This window comes from Ictidomys tridecemlineatus, chromosome 4, assembly GCF_052094955.1.
Source record: "Ictidomys tridecemlineatus isolate mIctTri1 chromosome 4, mIctTri1.hap1, whole genome shotgun sequence".
Classification (NCBI taxonomy): Eukaryota; Metazoa; Chordata; class Mammalia; order Rodentia; family Sciuridae; genus Ictidomys; species Ictidomys tridecemlineatus.
This window is the reverse complement of record NC_135480.1, coordinates 13,166,063-13,180,469: the sequence shown is the minus strand read 5'-3', so window position 1 is coordinate 13,180,469 and position 14,407 is coordinate 13,166,063. Positions and strand designations below refer to the sequence as shown.

At 50.3% G+C, this 14,407-nt stretch overlaps 1 protein-coding gene across 3 annotated transcripts in view; it reads left to right on the top strand.

Moving 5' to 3' along the window:
• Positions 1-14,407, top strand: part of Dtx4 (deltex E3 ubiquitin ligase 4) — a 34,549-nt gene that overhangs the window by 9,922 nt on the left and 10,220 nt on the right. Inside the window, exons 3-9 of one of the 3 annotated variants that reach the window (XM_078045970.1) lie at positions 744-804; positions 3,253-3,256; positions 5,855-5,916; positions 6,220-6,381; positions 7,977-8,038; positions 8,906-9,058; positions 11,319-11,480. In XM_078045970.1, the coding sequence (XP_077902096.1) occupies positions 744-804; positions 3,253-3,256; positions 5,855-5,916; positions 6,220-6,381; positions 7,977-8,038; positions 8,906-9,058; positions 11,319-11,480 (666 nt within the window). Of the gene's footprint in view, positions 1-743; positions 805-3,252; positions 3,257-5,854; positions 5,917-6,219; positions 6,382-7,976; positions 8,039-8,905; positions 9,059-11,318; positions 11,481-12,130; positions 12,320-14,407 lie in introns of those variants that run through there. The other 2 variants (XM_021730620.3, XM_005331555.5) reach the window with 2 other exon arrangements.

Genomic DNA, 14,407 nt, shown 5'->3' with positions numbered 1-14,407 from the left:
ACTGGCCTTGTGGGTCAGTGTTAAGAGGGACTGCCGAGACCTTGGCTCTGCTCATCTTGTGCTGACCCAGGCTGCAGGTGAAGGCCACATAGTATGGGGGAGGGAGGCTTAGCAGTTTGTGGTCCAACAAATCTGGATCCTAGGTGGGACTTTGCCTTTCCCTTGTGTGTGCTTTGGGGCAAGATCTCTAACTTAGAGCCCTAATTTCCTCATTTGTAAATTCTGGCAATCCTATTCACATTAAAGTCACTGTGAGGATTAAAGAAGTTTATATCAAGTCATAATGAGCAGCAGGAACTGAGCTCCCACCATGTTCCGGTTTGGGGGTTTTCTCCTCTCATTTAATCCTTACAACAACTCTATGAGATAGGCATTATTTTCCCTTTGTACAGATGAAGAAAATCAAAGAAATCAGAAAATTCACTTGCTCAAGCGCACATAGCTAGGTTGGTAGGTTCTGAGATTCAGACTTTAGAAACCTTGACGCTGGAGCCAGATTCTGACTCCATAGTGCTGCCACCCTGCCAAGCATGTACCATGGTGCTGGCATGCAGTAGGTGCCAAATGCATGTTTTTTCTTGCTGTTTATTGTCTCAGGTATTCCAGCAGCAATGTGGTAATGCTGTGGGTTCTGTTAAGATGGCCTTTTATATTCTTGATCTTCTTGATCATAAAATGGGAGTAACCCAAGTCCATGAGCAACATCTGCAGCCTGAGCCTGCCAGCCCCTGGTTTCTGGTCAGCCTCCTACACCCAACCAATCTTCCCTTTCTCCAGAGAGACCTGGCTCTGCCAGCAGGCCCCGTGCACCAGATGGTCAGGATGGTTTTAGGATTGCATTGGATGCCCGAGTCTGAAAGTCCAGGTTGCCCTGAGGAGGCACCATCAACACTGTGCTGTTTCTCTGCACACAGTGGCTTAGCACTGGGAGGAGAAAGGGAGGGAGCATACACTGCAGTGTGCCAGGAGGATCAGGCTGGGATTTGGAGGCCTGGCCTCTACTCCTGCCTCTGCCATTTGGATTAAGCCACAGAATTTTGCAAGGTCCAATATCATTGTTTGACACTGAATTTGCCTTACCTACCACGGAGTCATTGTGAAAACCTCCACAGGAGTTCACCAGATGCGCTCTTCAGCAGTATCTCCTTCTTTTACTCAATACAAGTGTTAGGCACAGGTAGAATGAACTCTCCAGGAGGTTCTCACAGCTCAGCTCGTGTGTTAAAAGGAAGGTTTGGAACCCAGGATTCAGTGTCCTGGTCCACTTTTGTTTTGGCTAAAGCCCAGCTCCTCATTGAAGGCAAAGCAATTCTTAACTGGCAACATGCAAGCCAGATACAGGAGATTTTCATGACATACTCTTAACTGGTGGAATATTTGGAGAGGGAAATAGGCACCGAAACCATGCCGAGTTTGGCTTCTCCACGCTGTCCTGCAGCAGCATTCTGGGGTCCTCTAACAGAGCTCCAGGGTGATCGCTGGCTTTCAAGGGAGGTTCCTGCACTAGATAAGAACATGGCCTCCAAAACCTCACGACTGGGATTTGAGAGCAGTTTCCTAGTTGTGCCACCTGGGGCAAGTTCTTCATCCTTTGTCTTGAGTGTTCTTATCTGTCAAATGGAGTGGTAATGTTACCTTCCCTTCAGAGTTCTCATGAGGGTCTATTGAGACGTTCATTGTGTAGACTTAGCGGAATGTTTGACACATGCTCAGTTGAGTCACCGTGAGCTGCTATCGTGATTACTAGCAGGTATCTACTGAATATATACTGTGGAGTTGCTGAAATCAAGTCAAAGCTGAGCAGGTCTATCCTGCCTCCTCCTCTCTGGCACTGTTGACAAGGGCCAAGTGACCTCATGCCATCATTGAGGGAGAGGCCCCCCCAGTTGCTTTGAATCTTGATGAGGGAGTCGGTAGCACTTTATCTCCAGTCTTTATTCCCTCTGCCTGTCACTAGTATCCGACCTGGAGAATGGGGTGGAGGTCCGCACGGTGCAGTTTCCACAGGGCTATAGAAATGAGCTGTTTCTCATTCTGTTCTATTCTCCTGCCTACCCCTGTCTATATTCCAGCACTTTCCTTTTCACCTCCTACCACCTCTCTCACCCCACTGCCATCCTCTGCTCCTGCCTTTCTTGGTCATTTAATGAGCGTGTTTATTCCCTTTGTCTGAGATTGCCATCCACCTTCTGTCGTGTGGCCCCGCCCCCTCCTCTTTCTGCCCATGACCTCTTCGAGCAACTTTCCCACGGAAAAAAGGGAAGACGAGGGAGGGCGGGAGAAGTGGGATGAAGACAGGGGTTGGGTGGGGTGGGGGGGACAAAAGATTCTGTGAATTATTCAGAGACACAAGCAGGGGGTTTCTAAAGGGTGGGGGGGCTGTGTGGTGGCAGGCAGGGCCGTCCCTCTGGCCCTCTCCTCCTCTGTCTGGGCTGCTCTCTCCAGCTAGGCTACAGTTGCCTTAGAGACAAGACCATTGTCCTGCCTGAGGATTCCTGGGTTGGTGCATAACTCAGAAAAACACTGCCTTTCACCATGGTATCTGCAGGAGAGTTTCCCTGCCTCAGCCTCTCCTCCTCCCTCATCTTGTCAAACCCTTGTCCTTTCTTGGTTTTATATTTTATCAATGGAAATTAAAACTTGGACCCTCCATAACTGGGAACTGGCCCAACAGACTGGGAGGGGGTAGTCAGCCCAGAGGCCTTTGGCTGAGCGGAGTTGCCTGGAGGATGTGACAGGCATGCCTACTGTGGGGTGGCAGTTTGATAGAAGGAGGGCCCAGGCGAATATTGCTGGGGCCCCAACAGAGTGGACCACATGGGCTGTTCTCCAGAGTTTTCCTTTCAATCAGGAACCGTGGGGGTGGGGAGATCAGGTGTTGCCAACTGAACAACCCCCAGAACTGCTCAGGGTTCAACTCTGCACCTTTACACTAGAGTCTCCCGTCCTCAAGAATCTTGGAAAGTGGGTCATTCAAGCAGGAAATGGCAGTAACTAAGCCCAATATGGTCCTTTGACAGTTGGACATAAAAGTGTAAACAGCCACCCAAATTTGCATAGGGCTCAGCTGTTTGCAAAGTATTTGACCTAGATCCTGAATCCTCACAGGGACCCCCAGGGCGGGATGGGGCGGGGGAGTGGGGGCAGGCATTTGGGGTGCCCTATTTACAGCTGGGGTAACTCAAATGTGTTCAGGGAAACTGCAGGAAAGCGAGGCAGCTCTACTGCAGGCACAAGCAAATCAGAGCTGAGCTGGGTTAAGATGGACATTCGTGCAGGGCTCCTTTATATCCTGCTCTGCTCCCTAAACAAATATCCCCCACCCTACCCTGGGCCCCATTGCTACCCACAGCCTGTAACAAGCCCTCCCGCCACGTTGCCCCATTCCTAACAAGCAAGGACAGGCTCCTCTCCCACCTGTTGGCCCCCCAGTGTCCTGTGTGTCTCTCACGTCCCACCTTCAGGCCCTCTCCCCTTCCTCTTTCCAGACCTTCTCCCCCACCCCCACAGTTCTTAGGCTGCTGGGGGGCGGGGGTTGGAGTATTTCCTGGTTGACCAGATTGGGTGTGGAAACCTGCCAGTCCAGTTTGTGGGAACAAAGGTGGCTTTTGTCACCCAGATCCCAGCTACTTATCAGCTGGAGTGGGGGACTTGGAGATGGCAAGAGGAAAAGGGGCAGGTGCAGGTTTGGGTGGCAAGTGCTGCCCTCTGGTGGGGAGCAGAGGTACAGGCCACAGGAAGTGGCTTCTTTGCCCTGGGAGGGCACCCAGGGCTAAGGAGGCCACCTTCTCCGGTCCCAGGGTGGGGAGCTGTCAAGAAGGTATCCTCTAAACAAAGACCTTGGCTGTTCTACAAGACAAGGACATCAGGACAGCCACATTGACTGTGAGGAACTGTTGGCAGGGTTGGGACTGGAGTCCAGCTTTCTTGACTGTGTGTCCATCATAACACCCCTGGCCTTGCAGGGCAGGCCCCAGAGCCCAGCTGTTCTTGGCCTGTTGGCACCTGTTTTAAATGCAGCTTTCTCCTCTCTACATCCAGGTTTGCTTTATTCAGGGGAGTTTCCAAAGAAAGTGTCTTCTGGTGGCCTGTTGAGACCCACCCACTCTCCCATCTTCCCATCTTTGCTGCATGTGTCTTCATTCCTGGGAGGGAACAGCAGCCCAGGCAGGCTCTGAGTAGCTGGGGAGGCCTTATCTGCACTCCCATTTCTGCTCCCCACCTTCCCACCCAGTACTGGGTTTCCTTGTTACCCTACAGCATGGGGTGCTTGGGTGTTGGGGATGATGTAAGAGCTCAGAGTAGTGAATGTCCCCGGATCCCGATTCTGGGGTGCGATTGGTTTGTTTAGCCGAGTGACTCTGGTCATGTTTGCTTACCTGTGCACCTCAGCTTCCTTGCCTGTAAGACAGGGTTAACAACCGTCCTCTTCCACAGGTTGTGGTAAGGACCGATGGGTTTGTATGTTGTGAGCAGTTAGAACCGTTTCTGGAAGAAGGAGGCTCTGTGCATGTCAGGGATCATAATACAAAGATGAAGCCATGGGCTGTCCTGTTCCCTGCTGTGTCCCCCAGCCTGGAGCACAGTATCCGACACAAAGTAGGGTGCAATCAGTACTTTTCAAATACATAAATAAACATACTCTTTTCTCCTTCCCATTGCCCAGAATCGCTCTACCCTGTAGCAGAGCTGCTGGCTTCTCAGACTGTGCTACTCCTGGAAGCAACTGACGGGGTCCACTGTCCTCGGCAAGCCAGCTGTGGAGTGTGGGTGGCAGAGGGGATGGCGTAAGCCCCAGCCCACGTGTCCCATATTTTCCTAGTCAGCACTGTGGGCGGCCGGGCCTTTCCCAGGCAGCTGTGCCTCTCTTCTCCAGCCTGGCTTGCGCTGCTGGAGAGAAGGACAGAGAGGGGAGGAGGTTGTGCCTGATGTTTATGTCTCAGGGAGAAGGAGAAGTGACAGCTGTTCAAACAGTGGTTTCCAAAAGCTGGGCCTGGGGTTGGCGACATCTGCATCCTCTCAAGGAGCTTTGGAAAAAAGGCGGCTCCGTGTGCTCCACAGGTGGAGATTGGGATCTGGGCCCAGGGCTCTCCGTCTTTTTGAAAGCATCTCAGGGTGGCTCTTATATCAACCGAGATCTGAACTGGCTTCTTTATCTTTTCATCCCTTCAACACATATTGATTGAAGGCCTACGGGTGCCAGTCACTGAACAAAAACAAAGACTCACTGAACAAAACAAAGATATTTGCTTACATTCTAGAAAGGAGCTGAGGAGCAACAACTTATTTTGAAAGATCATAAGTTCCATGGGGAGTGGGGGGCAGGGAATAAAAGGCTGGTCTCAAACTTGCCAGTAGGATAAGAAGGTTTGGAAGTGCCAGGATGGGGTGGAGGGGTAGGAAACAGTATTCAATAAGACGGGTTCAGGAACTTCACTAAGGAGGTAAAATGTGAGCCGAGACTGCGGGCGTGGAGGAGGAAGCTATGGCTGGTGGAAGAGCACTTCCGTCAAGTGGAACAGCATGTGCAGAGGCTCGGAGGCATATGCTGTTTCCTCTGGCATGTAGGAGAAGCAGCAAGGGCAGAGTAAGGGGCATGTGATGAGAGGAAGCCAGAGAGGAACAGAATGGAGGGTGCTAGCAAATCATGCAGGGCGGTGTAAGCCTTGCTAGGACTTTGACTTTGACCCTGAGTAAAAACTGAGCTATTCTGTGTTTCAGGGTTCTGAGTGGTGGAGTGGCCCAGCACCTCCACTGCTGTGTGAAGAACCTCCAGCACCTTCAGTAGGGTTAGCACTGGTCCATTTTGTCCTGCTTGTCAAAACCAAAATGTATCTACTTTTTCCTTCCACAGGGTCCCCACTGTCCCAGTGAAAAACTTAAATGGTTCCAGTCCCGTCAACCCTGCCTTGGCTGGTAAGAGCTGCCCGGGGCTGGACTTGCTGGGGTCGAAAAATCGGAGCCATGAAACAGGTGGTGGGCATCTGCGTAGAGGAGAGGATTGGGATGTTCTCAGAAGCAAACAGGGATTTTAGGAACTGTCCTGGGAGGGCAGGGAGAGTTTGGGAGAGGTTGCTAAAGGCCAAGCACACTAGAGAATCCAGGAGTCATGGGAACTCCCTGCTGGGGAGCAGGAGTCAGCTGATGGGGAGAGAGGAATTCGGGGAGTGCTGGGAGCTCATTCTTCAGCCCTTCCTCACCGTGCCCTGCCCCTTCCAGGAATCACAGGGATCCTCATGAGCGCAGCTGGATTGCCTGTATGTCTCACCAGGCCGCCAAAGCTGGTCCTGCACCCACCTCCCGTCAGCAAGAGCGAAATCAAGTCCATTCCTGGGGTTTCCAACACGAGCCGCAAGACCACCAAAAAACAAGCCAGGAAAGGTACCAGCCGCTCGATCCAAGGGGATACCCACCGCGAAGCCCTGGCTCCCTCCCCGACCAGGGGCACAGCTAAGGCTGTGTGCCTGGCTTTCTGTATCTAGGTGGGCCTCGCTGGCAGACTCTGATGGTTACACTAAAGTACATTATGTACGAAGCAGATGGAAAAACGTTGGGAAATAGAAAATATGCGGTGCAAACATACAGGAACTAAAATATTAGGTATGGCGCAGAGAAGATATGGTAGAAGAGAAAGGTCACTTTAGTGTTAGAACAAAAATGGATTCACAGCCTAACTAGTTGTATGATCATGTGGAACCTGTTTTCTCCGCTTCATCATGGGGCAAAAATGTCCACAGCCAATTTTCAGCACGTATGTCCTGGAAAGTAGCCATGAGGGTTGGGACAAAGCCAGGGACTTGTATCCACCTAGATTCTCCAGACCTTCTGGCCACTTGAATCTCCTTCAGGATCCCCTTCCTACCTGCCCACAACCCAGCTACCAAGGGGTTCATATTACTACCTTCCTGGCACCAAAAGAACCTGGCATAGCTTTTTAGTCCTTTTGGTCTATAAATCCCAGCAACCTGAGAAGCTGAGACAGGAGGATCACAAGTTCAAGGCCAGCCTCAGCCACTTAGCAGGACCCTCCGGGAACTCAGTGAGACCTTGTCTCAAAAAATAAAAACGGCTGGGGATGTAGCTCAGGGTGAAACACCCTGGATTCAATCCCAGGGTGGAAAAAAAAAAATTAATTCTTACCAGAGAAGCAGGACAGTGGAGGGAAGGGCTGGCACCTCAGCTTTGGGCTGTTACACGATCCATTTCCTCAAACTCTTGTCCTACTTTTCCAGTCTATTAAAATTTCCCTGCCTAAATGAACTCAATTGCCTTGCTCGTGGTCTGATCAGGAGTGACAGGATTTTACACTTTCCCACTCTTCCTGCTATTATTAATAGCACACACTGCATCCTTATCTGGCAACGTGATGAAGGGCTGTTCACCCTGGAGCCTATTAATTGTCAAAGCAACCCTTTGAGGTGGGTGCTATCAATCTTCCCCATTTTTATAGGAAAAAAAAAAAAGCAGCTCAAAAAAGTGAAGCAAGTAGCCCAGAGTGGCACTGATCTTGCTTCCTCTGTGGCTCCTTGTAAGCCTGGGTCATTCTGGCCACCTCCTTCGGGTTGGATGATCTCCTAAGGCTCCAGGGGAAAAGGAATCCCCGGATCATGGCAGCCTGTCAGGATGCTTCCCAGAGTCTCCCTCTACCCTGCTGCTGGGCTGTGTCTGCTGGCCATGACAGCATCATCCAAAACCAAGGAGGACTGTCCTAAAGCTGGGGGCCTTGCTAAATTGCTGAAACTGGCTTTGAACTTGCCATCCTCCTGCCTCAGCCTCCCGGGCCACTGGCATTACAGGCGTGCACCAGCGTGCCTGGCTCCTTTAGAATTCTTAAAGCCAATTGCAGAATAAATTGCTCCCTTTTCTGCTTTTGAACTTGACTATAACTTTCCTCTCTGGCACACTTAGGATGGCAAGGCTTGGTGGATCCCTTACCCTCTGCCTTGTTAACCCAAGGGATCCCTTTGTCCTCCCAGGTAAAACGCCAGAGGAAGTGCTGAAGAAGTATCTGCAGAAGGTCCGGCACCCGCCAGAGGAGGTGAGTGCAGGGGAAGTAGGGCACGGTTCGCCTTCCCCATCACCCACAGTCATTTCCTCTGTAGTAGTTTTCTGCAGGATGTGGAGGAGCCCCTCGCTAATCCCTGACTGGTACAGAGCTAATCAAGCTGGAGCTCAGGCTCCCAAGTTCACGGTCAGAGCTGCAGCTGTAGCTTAACCTTTCCCCTTTAGCGGAGTGCTGATGGAGTCTAAGCTACTTTACATGACAGTTGGAATTTAGGAAAAACAGCATGCTAAGCCACGTGCACTCACTTTGGAATGGAATTGACATAGACCCGTGGTTCTCAACTGAGAAGATTTTGCCCCTGAGGGGACATCCGCTTGGGTGTTTCCTGGTATCTAGGGGATAGAGACCTGGGACGCTGCTAAGCCCTCTACCAAGCCCAGGTCAGTAGCCACAGCAGACAGTAGCCACAGTAACATTCCATCAAATGTTAACACCGCTGAAGTTGAGAAATCAGCCATAAATTTATTTAAATAACAGCCTCTCTGGAATATGGGAAACATGATTCCTTTACCCAAGTTCAGCGTAAGCGAAGCTTGTCAGTGTGTCCGTTCGCAAGCCATTGGAGGACAGGGCTTGGTCAGGGGTTGTAATGTGATTGACAAGCCCAAGTTCACATATTAACCACTACCAGGAATTACTTCAGGAATTTCTCTGTCGTGTCAAGCAAGATTTCTAAAAGCACATCTTCCACCCCTGATTTGTCAACTTTCTAGAAGAGGAGGGGTGACAGCTCACCCAGCCTCTGCCATCCCACGGGAACCCCCACGGAGGGGCCCCGGCTGCCCAGGCTGGTGAGAACTGATGTGCTCTCTGCTCTTCCCCTCTCATCCCCCACCACAGGACTGCACCATCTGCATGGAGCGCCTCACCGCTCCCTCGGGCTACAAGGGCCCACAGCCCACGGTCAAGCCTGACCTGGTAGGAAAGCTGTCCAGGTGTGGCCACATCTACCACATCTACTGCCTGGTCGCCATGTACAACAATGGGAACAAGGTCAGTGTCCCCGGGGGCCTGCTGCCCTGCCCCTGGTAGGCTGTGGAGGACCAAGAACATGAGGGCCCTCCACATCCTTCCCCTGGCTGGCCTGAGGAGTCTTACATCTCCCCACTTCTTACTCATCCAAAACCTACCTGCATTTCAGAAGCTGCTCTGTGCACTCTTGCTAGGGGAAGAGCAGAGGCAGTAAAAGGATATGGACCTGTGCATGGATGGGTCCTGGTTAGCAACTGAATGACCTCAGGCAAGATTTTGTTTTTCAGGCTCTCTGAGATTTCCTTTTCCATCTGGAAAATGCAGATATAACTAACAATAACCACTTTGTAAGGTGCTATTACTATGATTATCCAAAAGGATTCCTCTCGTGTACTATGGCTAAAGTATTCCCCCTTCACCTTTACACAGCTTATTGTGTTGATGTTCCCAAAGTGCCAACCTTGAGACTTTTCTCAGCGTCCCAGACAGACAAGGTGTGGGATGCAGTCAGTTCACTATCCTGACCCTGGCCTGACAGCTTCCATTGGAGCCTCACATTTTAAGAGGTTACTCTGTGTTTAAAGGGCTTTCTTAGCACTTTCTTTCCTTTGGGGTTGACCGACCGTACCCAAGAATGTCTAGTAACTATTCGCTTTTTTTTTTTTTTTTTTCAGTAGTTTCAAAAATGTCTCTTGAGGCGCTCTCCTTTGTTCTCTTTTGCACTTAACACTCGGAAGCATGTGTTTTCATTTTATCGGACGCATGAGGGGAAAGGGCCTGAATAGGATGGAGCCATGCCCCCCCACCCCCACCCCCACCCCGAGGCCATGAAACAAGCTAAGGCCTCGGCGGGGAGTGGGACCCCAGCTTTAGAGAGGAGCTGACTCCAATGTGAGCTGTCCCTCTAAATGAGTAGAACTTACATGGAGATGTCCCCAAATAGCTCTTCAGAGGATCGGCCTCTTCCCAAAGAGTTGGGGGAGGGACATCTGAAGAGAGCTTTGGTCCCAGCTGTGGGAAAGTCCTCTGTCAGCACAAGCGTCGTTCTCCCTTCCTTTTGGGAGCCTGGAAATAGGATTTGCTGTGGGGGCTCCCGCAGGGTTCCCCACCCTCCCTGCCACAGCAGGTGGCACCTCACCAGGTTCTCCTGTGAAACCACACCCCTTCATGTCTGTCTGGAAACCCCTGTGCCACCAGCAGAGCCACTGGGGGGCAGTGCAGTGCCGTGGGGTGAGGTGGGGGTGATTTAGATGCACTCGCAGGGGTTTTGACCCTCGCTGCTGATGAGCCCCTCAATCTTACCGTGCCTCAGCTCCTTTGTCTGTGAAAGGGGTTTATAATTCCTCCCCAGCTAATGTCAGAAGGTGAGGCTGAGGTGAAACAAGCATTGTAGATTCTGTTGTAAGATTTTAAAGTCTGACAATTACGGCATCATTTTCTCCTCTGGTTGTTTATGCAGAACTTATCCTCCGTCTTTCTGAGCCTATTTATTCTTCAAGGGTCATTTGTTTAAAGTTGTCTTTATTTTCTCCAACACAGTGCTCAATTTATCTTTTCCTAGCAGTGGTTTCCAAACCTGAGTTTATTAGTCATGAATAGACTGATAACACGTAGATATGCCACTTGCAAAACACGTCCTATGGATGATCTCATATAGTATTCTAACAACCCAGTGAGACAGATACTGTTATTTTTCTGGCCCTCTAAAGAAACTGAGACTCCTCCGAGAGGATAATTGATTTGTCCAAGGTCACACAGCAGGTAGAAGGCAGAGTAGATCCAGGCAGTCTGACTTGCGAGCTCCCATTCCATACCACTACACTTTGCAGTCGCCCAATTCTGATACTGTGGGCCTGGTGTGGGGTCCAAGCATCTTTATGTTTAAGAAGCTTTCAAATGATCCTGGTGGTCATCAATTGGGAAGCCGCTGCTCTTGAGAGCTTGCTATCTGTTCTATCCATGTGAGGCTGAGATATTAGATGATGATTCCCTTTGTGGGCTCCCTGCCCTAGTTGCCTGGCCTCTTCATCAATGACAGGGGCGGCCTTTCCATGTTCCTTAGCATGGAGCCTGAAGCTATTTGTAGAATTTTCTTTCTGTTACTTTGGAGATAGCAGCTGTGGCTTATGTAGCTAGTCAGGATTTCAGGTCTAGTGTGGGGTCGGAGGTTGGATCAAGTTTTTCCCCCTTTGCCCTTGATCTCTGGTACCTTTGAGGTTGGGTGGGAAGGTCATTAGCAAAACGGTTTCCCAGGTTGGCTCTTTTGACCTTGTCTCCTCAGGACGGGAGTCTGCAGTGCCCAACCTGTAAGACCATTTATGGGGTGAAGACAGGCACCCAGCCTCCAGGGAAGATGGAGTACCACCTCATCCCCCACTCCTTGCCTGGCCACCCAGACTGCAAAACCATCCGGATTATCTACAGCATCCCCCCGGGCATTCAGGTGAGCCCACCCTCAGCAGTTACCTTTTATAGTTTTAAGTTTAAATGTTTGCATTCGAAGTGTTTTATGCTATGAAAAGTCTCCTTCCCACCCTTGTTCCCCCTCTACAGATCTAATCCCCCCTCCTCTCCCCCTCCACTACCATTGTTCTTACTTTCTCATGTACGCTTCCAGGATTCTCTGTGCCCAGGCCACAGAAATTGTATCCGCCCCTCCCATTTTTACACAATGATTGACATTTAGGGACATTGTTTCATACTCTGCATTTTTTTTCAATGAACAATATAGTCTGTAGGTTTTTCAGTACAGAGAGAACTTCCTCTTTCTTTCTTATGTCTGCACAATAATCCACCATGTAAATAATTTAATTCAACAGTCTCAATCAGATGAGAATCCATACGGATTATTTCCAATCTTTGGCTACAACGAATAACGTGGGGATGAATAAACTTGTACACATATGAACCTTGCCCAGTGTGCAGCCCTGTACCTGTTTATGTGTCGAATAATTTTCTAGAAGTGGAATTTCTTTGTCAAACAGTAACTTGCCTTTCTAATTCCATAGCTACATGATCACACTATTCGATAGCTACACCACTGGCTCTGAGTTTAATGGGCATTTCTTTCCTCTTTGTTTCTTTTAAATACAGTTCCAAGGAACAAATCTGAACAACATTCCTGATGGCAGATGTAAATGTTGTGGCCCTTCTTCCCACAATGAAGCTTTATCAAATGTTCTAGGATGCAGACTGGATCCACTTTTAGCAAATGTTGATTAGTTTACCTCTTTTACTCCCTCCTATTTGTCTTTTTACATTTAATAAATATCTGCATGTGAATTCGGGATCACGAATACCCTTGGCAGTAGAGAAGGCAGGTGCAGCCCTGATAGGATCCTTTCTCCCTGAAGTCCCCATTCTGCTGAGGCCAGGAAAACCATAAAGCAAACAGACAAACGGGTGCTTCCAAATAGTGATAAGTCGCGGGGAAATAACCAGGCCCATGTGATAGCCTATAAAAGAATTAAGTAAAACATGGTTCTTCCTTGGGGGATTTACCAACCCATCAGGAAAAGATAAGTGAACACCACCAATTAATTTAGAGAGCAAAATTGGGTGTGCACCATTGACAGAAGTTGTGCGAGGCAGAGTGAACAAAGAACTGCAAGTCCTTCAAAGTCTGATCAGCCTGGTTCTTGCCTCCGTTGCACATGTGTGTTTGGGTGGGGAGTGCTGAGGATTTAACCCAGCATCTCCTACACGCTAGGCCAGCACACTACCATTGAGCTACATCCATAGCCCTTTGGGTTTGTTTGTTTTGTTGTTTTGGTTTTGGTTTTCCTGTGTTTGTTTTTGAGACAAGGTCTCCGTAACTTGTCCAGGTTGGCCTGGAACTTGGCAATCCTCCTGCCTCAGCCTCCCCAGTAGCTGGGATTATAGGTGTGCACCCTGGTGGGAGTGTTTACTTGCTGGTGACTCTGGGCCAGCCACCTGATCTTTCCAAGCTTAGCTTCTTCAGCAGTGCAGCCGGGCACCTAACAGGCAGAGGTGTTGTGCAGGTGAGAGACGTCTGTGTGTGCACCTGGGGCAAGGGCACAATACTAAGGTGCTCAATACCTGGTGCCATTATTATTGAGTATCCTACTCATCCTGGAAAGGACAAGGGCTTGTGTGTGTGTGTGTGTGTGTGTGTGTGTCTGCAGCTCAGAGGGGACTTTCGGGTGCCGGTTACTCTCTAGGGGAGCCTGGGAAATGTGAAGAAATGGAGGAGAGCATTTTTAGTTGGAGGGTATAACAGTTGTGGAGGAGAGAAAGTAGGGGGTGTTGAAGGCAATAAGGAAGAGTTGAATGGGGGCCTGAGACTTGCAAAACGGGAGGGAGCATGACAGAGATGTTGAAGACCAGGCATTGTTGGAGACCGGCACCAGGCCACAGAAGGCCTGAGCACTAGGGCCGAGGGTGAGGACCTTCCTTCTTAGGCTGCAGGGAGCCCCTGAAGATTGCTGGTTTGTGATTAGATTTTGGACTATCACGGGGTTGAGTCTGTGCTTCAGGAAGGACAGTCTGACGTAAGCGCAGAGGACAACCAGAGCAAAGACCCGTCAGGAGACTACTGCAGTAGTCCAGGCTCTGTAATGGGGCCTCAGCAAGGGAAAGGCCAGAGCAAGAGAGAAACAGCTGGGTGTTGCTCGGGGCTGACTCCTGGGATGATTCTGAGCCGGCCAGTCGGGGTGGTAAGGACATGCATGAAAATATGGGGGTCAGGAGGAACAGCAGGCAGCCTGGGTTAGGACTAGGGTCAAGGTCAGGATTAGGGCTAGGGCTAGGAGGAGCTTGCACTGTGGTTTTAGAGGTATCCACATGCTGCTCTGCAGAGCCCCAGCTCCTTCAGGAACACACCCCAGCTCATCTCGAGAGAAATACATGTCTTGGTGGCCATCCTGTAGTCTCAGAGTCTCAGGATGCTCAGTGCCGTCTCTTCAGACTTCAGGGGCCACATCGGTGTGGGCCTCGGTGAGGACTCAAGACTTTCAAGCATTACCTTCACTGCAGAGAAAAATTCCCCATGGGAGAAACTCTGGGCCGGGCTGAGGCTGAGTCGTGACTGCTCTGCTTGGCGACAGGCCCAGAGCACACAGGCTTGCTGGGTCAGTGCCAGGTGGACTCTGCATTGGACACACAAGCAGCAGCCCCAGGAAGGGGAGGAGCAGTCACAGCCCGGTGCTTGGACTTGGCCCCTCAGTCAGGCGGCCAGGCTTAGCGAGGTAGTCATGTCTTTTAAGTGTGGAATTGGAACCATCAGGTCCTGCATCTTCAAGAAGACATTGTTGGGGCTGGGGATATAGCTCAGTTGGTGGAGTGCTTGCCTTGCATGCACAAGGTCCTAGGTTCAGTCTCCAGCACCAAAAAAAAAAAAAAAAAAAAAAA